The 13,647-nt window shown below is 30.3% G+C and overlaps 2 protein-coding genes across 7 annotated transcripts; both read right to left on the reverse strand.

Annotated features, from left to right (window-relative positions):
- Positions 1 to 408: 408 nt before the first annotated feature.
- On the reverse strand, positions 409 to 4,823 carry LOC112706804 (uncharacterized). Of its 6 annotated transcripts, none has more exons than XM_025758292.3 (16): positions 4,707 to 4,823; positions 4,496 to 4,559; positions 3,984 to 4,043; positions 3,792 to 3,900; positions 3,567 to 3,659; positions 3,340 to 3,444; positions 2,764 to 2,847; positions 2,559 to 2,674; positions 2,263 to 2,364; positions 2,067 to 2,180; positions 1,897 to 1,953; positions 1,726 to 1,792; positions 1,513 to 1,566; positions 1,060 to 1,134; positions 936 to 971; positions 409 to 736 (listed from the first exon to the last, which is right to left on the reverse strand). In XM_025758292.3, exons 3-16 carry the CDS (start codon positions 4,001 to 4,003, stop codon positions 635 to 637), a joined length of 1,134 nt encoding a protein of 377 aa, XP_025614077.1. In that variant the 5' UTR covers positions 4,004 to 4,043; positions 4,496 to 4,559; positions 4,707 to 4,823; the 3' UTR covers positions 409 to 634. The 6 variants fall into 6 exon arrangements, with proteins under 6 accessions (XP_025614077.1, XP_025614083.1, XP_025614076.1 ...); XM_025758298.2 differs by having other exon boundaries at positions 3,824 to 3,900; positions 4,496 to 4,545; positions 4,707 to 4,817; XM_025758291.2 differs by having other exon boundaries at positions 4,496 to 4,545; positions 4,707 to 4,817.
- Positions 4,824 to 6,616: 1,793 nt separating this feature from the next.
- LOC112706806 (cytokinin riboside 5'-monophosphate phosphoribohydrolase LOG1) lies at positions 6,617 to 13,399 on the reverse strand. Its single transcript, XM_025758300.3, has 7 exons — positions 12,815 to 13,399; positions 12,240 to 12,337; positions 12,052 to 12,082; positions 10,185 to 10,284; positions 7,369 to 7,439; positions 7,088 to 7,231; positions 6,617 to 7,009 (listed from the first exon to the last, which is right to left on the reverse strand). Exons 1-7 carry the CDS (start codon positions 12,944 to 12,946, stop codon positions 6,950 to 6,952), a joined length of 636 nt encoding a protein of 211 aa, XP_025614085.1. The 5' UTR covers positions 12,947 to 13,399; the 3' UTR covers positions 6,617 to 6,949.
- Between the last annotated feature and the right edge of the window lie 248 nt (positions 13,400 to 13,647).

A 13,647-nucleotide genomic window follows, 5' to 3' on the forward strand; every position in this document is an offset into this window, starting at 1 on the left:
TTTCATGATTTCTCATTCGTCGTCTATCTATGATTTATAGTTGTCCTTTTACCATCTTTTTTAGGTGCGTATCATTTTCCTCAGAATAAATAAGTTTAAGAATATCTTATTAAAGAATCATGCCATGCTCATAATCATTCATATTCACAGCTCATATCTTTGACGACTCCTATCGTTGGATAAGATTCAAAATCTGTCTCTCCAAACACTAGTTAGTAACAACTGAAAATTTCCGACAATTGTTTTCTGTTCGTCAAAGACCGTTCACCATTCCAATTCCCATCAAAATCACAGAACAACGAGTGCCTCAAACCTAAGCTATCAGTGAAAAGAGGATACCCTCTCTTGTCGCAACTACTTTAGCCCTTTACCATTACTAGAACCTACAATTTGTATACTCGGGGAAAATGCTGAATCGTGCTTACCTTTCTTTTACTTTTTGTAACTAGAGTAGAGATGCGTGTCAAAAATGCAAGGATATTATCATATTAAAGAACACAAGCTCAGAAAATACACCTAGCACGTGGGGACTGGGAAAACAAACCAATAATACACAAGAAAATCCTACGTGTACGTAATAGTAAAACATGTACAGTGGGAAGGCAGAGGAGGGGCTGCGGCATAGGTTCATTCGTTAACCTTTTCGATAGTTGTTGAGTCCTTCAATATACGACTTATCAGCATCATTCATGCGAGCTTGAAACTCAGCCCATTCATTTCTACATCTCGTTCTCACCTGAAAAGGTCATCACACCAAAAGAATCAAACTATGGCTCGTAATGTTCATATCATCTGTTTGGCAAACAGCAAAATATACATATGCATCTGGTTGTTGCTCTAATAAGACCTAAAAGATAAGGTAACATGAAATGGAAGATGTGAATGCAAACGACTGTTTGATTAGAGTGAACGCGTGAAATTCACACATCACATACCGCATCCCATGGTTCTTGTCCATTGTCAGCCTCTCCCTGAAAAGTTATTCATTCACATCTCAGAAAAATTATTTCTTGAAAATTCTCTTTCTCAGAAAAATTAAGCTACTGGATGATGACTAACCTGTAGTCCGAGAGAAGGAATTACTTGATGAACAATCCATTGTGAATCAACTACACCAATTTTTTCATGCGCAGGCTACAGAAACCGTACAAACTAGGTTCGATTAGAGCATACCATACTGGAGTAATTTCATTCTAGCCATGAGATGTAACCTCATATTTAGCACAAGATATACAGGTCTCCACATAATATAAACCCTTCAAATATTATATTGGTTAACACGAAAGAAATCAAAAGCTCTTTTAAGAAGCAAAAAAACTGTAGGCTAAGAAGGCTCGCTGACTTGCTCACTCACTCTATATCATTCCTAATTCAATACTACTCTCAATAATTAGGTCAAGTACTGGAGTCAAAGCCCAAGCTCAAACCCACTAACAATATGTAAATACGCATGGTTTCAAAGTCCTAGCATTAGGAACGCGTAAAAATAAATAGATAATGGAATCTGCTTACCTCTACACATCTTCTGAGAGAAAAATCCAATCCCCATCCGTGCACTAGGTCATTCTACAAGTAAACATAGTTGGGAAGTTCATCAGGGTAATATTGGTTTGCATGCATGGGAAAAACAAAAAATCACCTATTCGTTAGCTATAACCAACATATTTTATGCAAAAGAAATTACCAAAAGTAAAATATGTGATAAGAAATAAAATAAATAAATACCTGAATCATATGCCAAACACATCGCCATGCTTCCCGAGAAAAGACAGGAGCCATAATTTCCACAAATCTAAAAGAACAAAATAAATGATAACGTCTAAGTAGAAAAAGAACATGACAATGCAATTACAATATAAGAATTAACTTTCAACCAAGGAGAAAGAGAGAACATACGCAGCACAAGGAGGCAAATGTGGATCGCTACACCAACCTGGTTTCTCTTCAGTAACCCTATTCACCAATACATAATTAAACGTGTTAAGAACATAATTGAAAGTCACAATGAAGCACCTCATTACATAAGTGGTTAAAGGTAGAAAACAGAAAGGATAAAGGAATAATACATGTGAACTTCACTATCCCCTCTCCTTTTTGTCATCTCCCATGTCAATCCGTTATTGGGCTCAAGACCAGGTTGAGAGATCTCCAAACCATGTTTTTTAATTATGTTGATAAACCTAGGTGAATAGATGCATCTAATTAACAAGAGGGAAAATTGCATATAATGTCAAATTTGAGCAGATTGAAAAGATGGAATACTCGTCTGGGTTGAAGTGTTCCACTCCAAGATCTTCATCCCAGATAAAAATATATTCAAAAGCTGATACTATATCAGGATGCAAAAACCTTTTAGCATACCACCTACAATACATCAAGAAAGAAGCAACTAATATGAACTCAAGGAGTCAATGAATAATAATCTCTCTCTCTCTCTCTCTCTCTCTCTCTCTCTCTATATATATATATATATATATATCTGTGTGTCTTTGTGTGTGTTATAAAAGGCTTACAGATTAATTTAAATAAAAACAATAGGAAAAATGGAAAGTATATACCATTTTGTTTGTTTCATTACACTAACATGGATTGCATTCTTTGACCACTCATACTGATCCCATTCACTAGTCCGACCATCATAATGAAAGAGCAAAATTGCAAAATCATCAGAAAACTACAAAACAATTTGATGGTAAGTACATTTGAATAAAGTATAAAAGGGTAAATAAATTCACATAAATAAGCACAGTCCATCTCTGTAACCTTATTGACTGCAGCATTGATATTATGCCTCTGATCATAACCAACAGTAAATGTCACCAAATACTTTGGTTTTTTCTCCAGATCCTGCAGAATTTGGTGTTTCATTGCAAGCTTAGTGAATAGGATACTAGGGAAACAGATGTATTAATATGTAAGCACTATCTGTATAAGCTAACCAACATATTCAAGCAAACCTCCTCATACACTCACACGTAATAATCTCATTCATATGATTCATAGGAGTTACTTCTTGACAGAATTGAGATAAGTCTACATCTACACCACCCATATGGGCATTCTAAGCATGCACCAGGGGGAAATAATTTTGATTTTGTTTTCCTATATCATTTGCAACATAGATTAAGTGAAGGAAAAATTGCTAAACAAGTCGGCATGGCTCTCTGTTCACCACCCATAGACAACAAATGCACATGTGTGTGTGTAAGAGGGAGACAGAGAAAGAGAGAGAGAGAGGGGAGGGGGGAGGGGATTGAATTCTGACATTTATAATACTAAGAGAATCAATAACTACCACAGATAATTTCATGCATAGCAAATAACTGCTTCATATCATACCTCACTTGGATCGCCCCATAGTCTGCGCAAATACAAATCAGATTCTGATACAATAATTCCTGGGGGTAGTAATTCTGCTCCGCGAGGGTTTGATGGAACATATATCTGTAGAAGTAGCATTTGTGAAAAAATAAAATTAAGTAATAGACAAACTTGCAGCCATTTATGTTTCAGATAATATAAGTGCATTCCTATACAAGTATCTAAAGAATAAGCATAGAACTTACCTTAAATAAACTAACTGACCCTAAGGCTTCAGGATTTACATTTCCAGAAGATCCTACTTCAAAAGAATTCTCCACATTTGAAAGTAAGCTAATCTGCATAATATAACAGGAGAAAAACAAGAAAGAAAAAAAGGGGAAAAAAAAGAGAAGATGGAAAAAAGGAAAATAAAAAAGGATTACACATGTCTGATGCAAAGAAAAAATAATAACAGTTACAAATATTACCTTAGTCAAATGCAAGGATGAAAGTGAAATACCAATAAAAAATCCAACAGCAACTCCCATAGTTGCTGTGGCAATAATCCTGGAACCCTCATTTGATCTTTTAACTACACTGCAGCAGAAATAATAAACTAATTTCAGCATTTTTGGCTTAGTGAACACCGAAAAACGAGTACGAAAAAAACGTGTTCTTACTTGCGATGCATGATTCTCATCCACTTATTGTCTCTGTTAATCAATTCAAGATATTTTCACCTGAGAGAGGTAATTATACAGACTATGAAGCAAACATATGATCCTTCAAAAACAAAAAGAGTGATCCCCGCATGAGCCACAAACAGCATAGTCGCCGGAATCAGTGCGCATTTTAGTTATATGCATGCATACAACTATCTATCCTTCCATCTGAGTGAAGACAACAGTGGATGCATATCATGCGACTTATACACAATAAAAATGTAATAAAAATTTGCATATTAGTGATAACATGTTAGAGATACAGAGAGCCAGAGAGTAACTACTTCCGAAGTTAAAAAACTTAACAGCGATAAAAAAAAGTTAGTAGCATGTTGTTTATTGCATTAACGAGTAACAGATTAACCATTTCTTGCTCCGATACTCCAACAACACAAAAAACTGCCACTATTATCGTGAACTTCTAAACGACGCAAAAAACGAAACTAACGCTGCGTTTTAAGTAAAATTACCACGTCGAGAAGCAAACTGTGCGATTTCACAGCCACATTGCATCACTGATCTGCATTTCAAAACCTAAACGGTAAAACGAATACAACACAACACCGAAAATTTTCAGAGCTTCCACAAAACGCAAGCTAAACGCGAGCACCAGAATTGATTTGGTGGGGAAAAAAAATAAAGTTATAGCTACGACGAGAGAACGCATAAGCAGAGACTTACAGAATCGATTTCAGGTGAAAATCGTGTTTGCATTCTTCTTCTTCTTCGATTCTCGATCGTGTTTAAGAGAAGAACTAGCGGAAGCTTTTATATGAATAGCACCGTTCTTGCCACGGCGAGACTCAAATTTTCCATTGTACGAATTTATAATATGACTAAACTACCCCTGCTTTGATTTTTCAACTTTTTTTACTTTTCTTTTGAAAAGGAATAATGACCTATGGCATCGTGCCATGTCGTAGAAAACTGACACGTGTGAAAGTTATTGCATGAATTTGATTCTGACCGGTCAACTCATATTATAATAAACCACTAATACATATTTGTCAATATTATTCATTTTCATTACTATATGAATTCATAGTTTCTTACTTTAATAATGATATCACGACCCAAGTGACACGTCTTTTATTAACATTGAATAATTGAATGAAAAAATTACGATAATTTCCGGTCTTAAACAGCGACTCCTGGGATATTAAAAGAATGTAAATTTATTAGCATTGAATAATGGTTCATCTTAGTCACTTTATCATTAATTAGTCTATTAGAGTTAGAGTTTAATTAATATATGTCCATATAATAAACATTATTAATAAAAAATTTAATTTTATAATTTTAACCTGCCCTAAAAGTACAAAATAGATACACTCTTAAAGTTAACCTAGGAAATATAGGTAATGAGTTATATACATAAGGCCAAAGTAAGTGATTATTAAATTTCTCTCCCCTGCATCATAGAGATGGCAACTCTAAATCTTTTAATTACTAAAACCGTTTTTTTTTTTAAATAACGCTCAACAATTTTAGTTGATGGGGGGGCCTTCATGATTGATAATATATATGTCATGCAATATTTGTTTAATTTTGGCTCCTTCATGCAGTTTTGATGTGTGACATAACATTTGATATGCCAACCTATTCACTATTATCGCTTTGTGAGCAGATGGGAAGTACCGAAGCTGTGGAGGTTTTGAGCAACAACACTTTGTCACACTTATGGATGAATTTGGCAATCAATCACATTTTACCCAAGCCCCAATAATAATCTTTATGTTATTAGTTTGGTTATTTATGAACAGTATTTTTATTAAAATTTGGTTAATATTTAATTAATAAAAAAATAAATAATTCAATACTATTAATATAATTTTATAGTATTAAAAATATTAATAATAACTAATTAATAATTATAAATCACAAAATTTATTAATTCTTAGTACTCCTCTTATAAAATAGCGCTTGCACCTTTCTTTTAATATTTAATGGTATACTTTTTTATTTTAGTTGTTCATGAATAAAAAATTAGTTAATAAATTACTGTATATATAAAATAAAATTTAAATTTTAATGCTTATTTAAATAAATAAGTGAGTTTATCATTAATTTAAACTCCCCATTTAGGCTTATTATTTATTGACACTTGAGTTTGATGTTGACAATAAGTGCTGTTTATTAGGTACTTAAGAATTCGGTAGTGATGTTGACATTCCTTTTGTTTTTTGGTCTGAGTGGTGATATTGATTGTTGGCATTACTGCATTAGGTTTTCTTTTTTTTTTTTACTTACATTAAATGTAAATTAATTTTTTGTCAGAATTAGATTTAAATTCCTATCAATCAACCATGTCGCTCTTTTTTTTTGGAGTAATGAATTGTCTTTTCTTCCTTGATTTGTTAAGCCCATTTAGTTTCTTCTTAGATGCTGTATAATGTTTGGGCTTTGTCCGATTTACCCACAAGATCAACAATGTTAATTATAATTCTTCCTTATTATCTTCTGAATTAACTCCAATTTGGCTTGAATATTATGTGTAAGTTTTACTTGTAATCCAACCATAGCTATGATCTATTGAAACTAAAAAATTGAAGAAATAGGAGAAAGAGAAAACAGAGATATTACAAAGCTAATTCCTACACAAATTCTCTGAGCTCTATCTGCTCAATGCCTCTATTTTTGTAATAAAAACATTGATTGGGGTCTGAAAAATACCCAACTTTCTTCACAATTGAACAGAGAGTAGTACTAGTACTGGTTAATTAACCTTAATTGTTAGAATTAAGTCAATTAACCCTGTACTTTTACACTAAACAAAACAAAACAAAATACTATATTATATAAGAGCACAAAGAATCCTCTGGCTTTCAGGAAACTCTGGTCATCTACCATAATAATATATAGTCTTTTTTTTAATATTATAACTATGTGACTAAACTGTCCTCTACACCAATTTTCCATCCTCATCAGATCCCACTTTCCCAGCTTAGCTTAGAGGCAACTCTTTCATGTTGTGGGAAATATTCCTATAAGAATGTAACACCAAATGTCATTATTAACAATATAATTATTAATTAGGAGTTAGTAATTATTTAATTAAGTACCTCCATGTTTTTGACAAGGTCTTTTGGTGTTGGGGCAGACACAATTATATGGCGAGCTTTGGGGCTGATGAACCCTTCCTCCACAGCTTTGTCAATGAATGATAAGAATGAATTGTAGTATCCATCAACATTCAGCAACCCCACCTTCCAAACACAAAACATTTCCATCATTATCATTTCACTCAATTTCTATGCATAATTAATTAACATGGAATACTTTTAAGTAAAAAATATATATAGTTGTTTATAAACGCATGAATTTTGATAGAATATATGTTTACCGGTTTATCATGGATGCCAAGTTGAGCCCAGGTTATGACCTCAAGAAGCTCCTCAAGTGTGCCATAGCCACCTTCATGCACATAACATAACACGACATACATAACATAATTACATAACATCATTATTAAAAAACATCAAAAAGGGACAACAATGACAAGTGGAATTTTTTTTTATTGATCACGGTATTTTTCTATTGACCAATGGATTACTGCATACACAAAGTACGATTTGAAATCCTCGGTATTTACTTAAAAGACAAAGTGGGTTTGGACTTTGGATCCTGTTAGAGGGGGACAGATCATGGGCCACTTGTTTCTTTGGGCCTATTGAGGGTAAGCTACCAACTAGGTTCGTAAAACATTAAAACATTAAAACCACACACATCAAAAAAGGAAAAAAAAAGGACAGAGATATATCAACGAATATCTAGTGAATTTGTGATATGACCGACAGTGATGTGGTAAGGATTAAACTTCATAACTGGCTAAGGACGAAGCAAAGTGTTTTTTAGCACATTGGAGGGTCAAGTGCCCAAAGCATATGCTATTGGACTATTGCTATGTGGAATAGAAAAATAATATGTGGATTGAAATAAAATATCTTCTTTATCAATGCGATGTTTTTGTTTGTTTGTTTTTTTTTTTATTTGTCGGTCGAAAATCAACAATCAATTTTTAATTTCGTTGGAGTTCACCTTTTGATGAGAAAAATTAGTTATAAAATCTATACATATATGTCGTTCCTTATGTTCAAATCCGACACATGACGTTTAAGTAACTCAAGATTCATTACATTACATATATTATTAAGAATTTAGTTTGGTACTTGCTTTATGAAGTTTGACCTCATCTCAGAATTTTTGTCATGTAGTAATGTAGAAATTGATAAGGTGCATCACGTAAGTTCAAAATTCTAGTAAGAGACAACGTACGTGGTTTTGTCCCAGACATGTCTGGACTCCACCCGTGGAAGAAATTGTATTATTATTATATTATCAATTTAATTATTTTCAGACACTTAATAAGTTTCTAATAGCACAGCTAAATGTTTTGCAAACTGAAACGTCACATGTGCAAAAAACTTGTGGCGTGTATCACTTTGAGGAAACAGTAATGTTATACAAAACCCTATTATTCATAGCCATAAATGGACGTAGCTACTAGCTAGGGCTTAGGGCTATAGAAAATGTTCTTAATGTATAGTTGTGCTCTTTTAACCTTTTAGAGCAACTCTACCCAATTATAATAAGAAAAGAAAGCAACATCACTAAACTCTTTTAAAGATGATGGAATCTTTTGAGTTTTGATAGGTGTTTATATTGTTTCTTGTTTCGTATATTAGCATGTGTTATCTCATATTGTAATGGTCCATGTTCATTAATAATAGGAAAAGTATATAGAACCAACTAATAATCAGTCAAGAATGGAACAACATAATTAATTATAATTAGTTTTGTTAATTTATAATTTAATTTGTTTTTTAAATTATTGTTGACCGCGTTCAAAACATGAGGAAAGATACGCTAGTGATAGGAGAGAATCACGGAACAGATGCTTTAATCATTCATTAGTTTGTTCCATATAATTAATTATGTTTTATTAATGCGTAACACATGAAACATAAAAATCATATCCAAAACCATCCAATTTACAAGAAAAAGAAACATCTGTGTGCCTATCAGTAGCAACATCCGGTTAAAGTCACCAGTGCCTTTGGTTTACTAGTTGGCTGATTCTTGGCTTATATAGAGTTGGTTCTCTAGCATTGTTGTTAATAATATTGCAAAATTTACATAATCGCATTGTCATAGTGAAATTCATTTTTATTTTTTATTTTTTTAAGAATTTTCGTGTATTATCAATGTATAAAGCAAAGTTCTAATTTATGAAAATGGAACTCGCAAATGATTCAATAGAGTTACAAGTTTAAAATTTAAAAGTTCAACTAAATTTTAATTAGAGTGAAATTTGAATATAATAAAATAATATATTTATGTATAAAAATATTTTTTAAATAATTTTTTGTATTTTATTATTTTGCTAAAATATCATACTAATTCGACTAATTAATAATCGATTATTTGATCAATTTTTTTAATTTTTTAAACAGTTTGTTGGCAGCTTATTTTTTATCTGAATTGGATTAATCTCATGTCCAATTTTTGGTTAATTCAGTTAAACCACGCAATTGATCCAGTCTGATTCTCAAAATCATCGTATAAAAGTTTATACAAACAACTAATTATATTTAGTATATCAATCAAAATAACTAACTTTTAATTACAGTACTTAAAAATAATCTATAGATACAAACTTAATTAGATGATTATAATTAAAACTCTTTATATGAGTAAAGTAAATTTTTTATTTCTTAAGTTTATAAAAAATTTAAAAAATATTTCTAAGTGTTATTTTGTTTTAATTTTGTCTCTAAAATTTTTTATTTACATTAAATATATTCTTAACAGTTAAATTTTTTAAAAATTTAAAACCAATTCAGCAATAATGCATGACAACTAAATTTGATTTGCTTATATTAAAAGTTGTTCTTGTAAAATTATTGAATTAGTCCTAAATTTTTTTAAAAAATAATATTTGATTAAAAAAATTATAATAAAATAAAATTTAGAGATATTTTTAAAATTTTTAATCAAATTTAAAGATAAAAAATATATTTGATCTCTTTTTATACTTTTTCTATGTTGAAATTAAACTATTTTAAAAAAATGTGGAATTGAATTTGACTAAATAGAAAAGTATGTTAGAGAAGAAATGAAGATTAGTGGAAGCATGAGGTTAACATAATTTGTACGAACCAGGTAATGCAATAAAGGCATCAGAATGCTTAGCCATCTCTGCTTTCCTTTGATGCATGTCTGCTACTGCCTTCACTTCCCCCACTGTTTCTCCAGTAAGCTGCACCCCAAATCAATAATAATCCAAATTAGAAAAAACCATGTCATAATAATATATCAACAGCTTTTGAGCATGTAATGCATGGTCAATGGAGTAGTAGTAGTAGTAGCATTAGGTAGGGGAATAGTAGAGGTGTTAAATAAATGCAATGATGATTGTTGCAGCATTGTGGGCTCAATTTGTAATCATTTTACCGCTTCTTACTCCTTGGGACAACCATATCTTCCTTACATTTCACCTACTTTTAAAATTTACGGTCCATAATATTTATAACCAATGCAATCAAGTAAATAATTTAATTTTGATACCATTTTTAATATAAAATTGTTTTATACGTATATTTAATCACATAATATTATATTAACAAAAATAATTACTTTTTATTAATTATATAAATAATTTTATATGATTATGTAAAATATTTTATACTGTTAATACATCAAAATTATTAAACTCATAAAATAATATCATCAAAAATGGTATAAATTATCTAAGGAATTATTTACTTTAAATAATTTAGTCCAACTCAGTATACACTCTTGCTTGCTTATAAAATTTAGCATAATAATAATAATCCCTTTTTTGGGATTAATTTGTGGGAGTGAATATATATGTATATAAAAGAAGAAATGATGGGATATAAGAATGTAAAGGGATATATGGAATTTGAGGGAAGGACAAAAATGGTGCAGAAGGGAAAGACCCCAGATTGCCAGGTGTATTGATGGATAAGTTTGAAGACAGCACCAAATTGTGAGCTAAATACAATACACATGAATACAATGTGATGAAACAAAATACTCCTAACTTTATATGAAACGTACATGAATAAAAAAAGGACAAATGTGTTATGACTCAGATAAAATTGGGATAACAAAAGTATGGCTGCAATTCACTTTAAATGTTGAAAAATTTTCAAAGTATTTTAAAAATGTGAATATTTCAATAATTTTAGTTATTAGTCTTAAGGTATATATATTTTAGGATAAATTATAAAAAATATATTTAAATTATTTTGTTGTTGACAAAAATAGACTTAAATTTTATCATCGAAAAAAAACACTTACAAATTATTTAAAATTATGATAAAAATATAAACTCGTGAACTAAAACGTTTTACGTTAGTAGAAAAAAAGATGTGACAAATAAATTTTTTTATGTGGTAAATGAGATTCTGATGTTAACAAATAAATCACGTTATAATTTTTTTTAATGAAATAGGTTTCTAATCACGATTAAACATTTTGATACGTTTTTAAATTATTTAAATATATTTGAATATGTGAGAAGAAAATCGATAGAACATTTAGTTAGGAGAGTGAATGAAATAGAAGATGGACAATGGGTGAAAGGAGAAAGATTTAAGAATACTATCCATGAGGTGGTCAAACAAGATCTACATATAAATAGTCTCTCTATAAATATAATATATGACAATACTCAATAATATTTTTTGATTCATGTAGCCAATTCCATCTAATGGGATAAGATTTTGTTGTTGTTACTGCTGTTTGTATTTTTGTTGATAATAAAATTTAAAAATATTTTATTAATATTAAGATATTTTAAGTAGATTTTTAGTGATTTATTGATTGAGAACAATGATCAAAATTAGGATATCTGAAATGCTTAAAATATTACTTAGATATTAGGCTACTAATATAGTACTATTAAGTCCAAGACATTGGAACTTAGATAAAATTAGTGTAAGATAATTCTGTGTGTTTGCAATTATGAATATGCTTCCATAACAGTCCTTAACATTACCTCTCTTGGCATAAGTGTCTTGGGAATAACTCTGCAGAGAAAAAACAAGTTACTGAGATGAACAATTATATATAGAGAGAGAAATGTCATATCATATATCATATCATATCATATGATCATATCACATATTAAATTAGCTTAGCTAGCACCAATGGGAATGAATAATAATCATGATGATGCTCTCTCACCCAATTACATGGCGACCACCATCATAAACAGCCTGAGAAATCAATCCCATCAAACCAATGCTGCCTCCTCCATAAACCAGATCAATATCTCTTGACACCTATTAATTCATTAACAAACCAAATATTACAGAACTAATTAATGCTCTGTATGTATGTGTTCATGAGAATTAGAAACCAAACTAGAAATGATGGGACATAATGCATCAAGGAACAGAGAGAACCCCAAAACAGAGGATCCAATTTGACTATGGTAAAAACTCAAGTATAGTTAATTGAGAACGATTAGATAATAATTTAATCAAACCTATTAAATCATCTAATAATTTTTACCTATCAACTTCATATGAAGTTAATTACACTTTACTGTACAATTACAAATCCTAGCAAGCACAACAGTAAAAAGGAATAAACTTGGAGGATCAAATCAAAACAAACATTAGAAAACAAATTAAAACAGGACAAAGATTAAATCAAAGTAAAGACAAGTAGTGTTCCAGAGAAACAGCAGAATTAAACTCCTTAAAAGAGAAAAAGGATTAGAAATGGAAGATGCATTTTATTATTATGATTATTACCAATTCTCTTCCAAGTTCAATGGCAGCATCCTTGTAACTAGCTTTGTTACCAGGGCTGCTACCACAAAACACACAAATCCTCTTGAATTTTGATTGCTTCTTCTTCATATCTTCTGTTCCTTGTCTCTCCATCTCTCTCTCTCTCTCTCTATATATATAGAGATATCTTGTGTCTCTGCACGGTTTCAAAATGAATGAAGACGAAGAGAGGTTAGTGTTGATGGTGTATGAGCTTTTGGGTTTATGCTATCTTATATATAGAGAGAAATAGATTCAGAGGGAGTAGACTATTTTTTAACCCTTAAAAAGTTTAATTTTTCATAAAATAACTCTCTAAAGAGAGAAATTATATTTTGGTCTTCCGAAGATAAATTCAATTTGATAAAAAGTAATTTTTTATAGCAATAAATGACTCATAATTTTCTCTGATTTTTTTTATAGAACAATTAAAAAATTATTCAAACAGTAAATACACAAAACTGAGAAAATTTGATTTTAATTTTTTTTCCAGTTCCTTTTACTTTTTGCATTCACTTAAAAAATTGTCAAAACTTTTATTTAATATAAAATCACTAAATTTAGTAGATAGAAACAATTTATTTTTCTGAACTGACTATAAAAAATCATATTTGAATCTAATTTTTAAATTTTTTTAGTGTCTTTTTATATTTAGTATATTTTATTAAACTAAAATTATTTGTAAAGAGAAAAGTAATTTTTCTAAACAAATTATTTTATTAAAATTTATTTTTTTTAAATAATAATTTATTTTTGGACAATAGCATAGAGCATAAAAACATAAATAAATAATACTTAATTCACCGTGAATTCTA

The sequence above is a fragment of the Arachis hypogaea genome, chromosome 8, assembly GCF_003086295.3.
Source record: "Arachis hypogaea cultivar Tifrunner chromosome 8, arahy.Tifrunner.gnm2.J5K5, whole genome shotgun sequence".
NCBI lineage: Eukaryota > Viridiplantae > Streptophyta > Magnoliopsida > Fabales > Fabaceae > Arachis > Arachis hypogaea.

Excerpts from the sequence above, each read along its gene's own strand:
- LOC112706804 (XM_025758292.3), bottom strand. The coding sequence starts at position 4,003 with ATGAGAATCATGCATCGCAA. Across the intron at positions 3,445-3,566 it reads GGTCAGTTAGTTTATTTAAG|ATATATGTTCCATCAAACCC; the intron begins GTAAGTTCTATG and ends CTACTTCTACAG. Across the intron at positions 1,793-1,896 it reads CATTTGCCTCCTTGTGCTGC|ATTTGTGGAAATTATGGCTC; the intron begins GTATGTTCTCTC and ends TTGTTCTTTTAG.
- LOC112706806 (XM_025758300.3), bottom strand. The coding sequence starts at position 12,946 with ATGGAGAGACAAGGAACAGAAGATATGAAGAAGAAGCAATCAAAATTC. Across the intron at positions 12,083-12,239 it reads GGTGGTCGCCATGTAATTGG|AGTTATTCCCAAGACACTTA; the intron begins GTGAGAGAGCAT and ends TTTTCTCTGCAG. Across the intron at positions 7,440-10,184 it reads TGCCTTTATTGCATTACCTG|GTGGCTATGGCACACTTGAG; the intron begins GTTCGTACAAAT and ends ATGTGCATGAAG.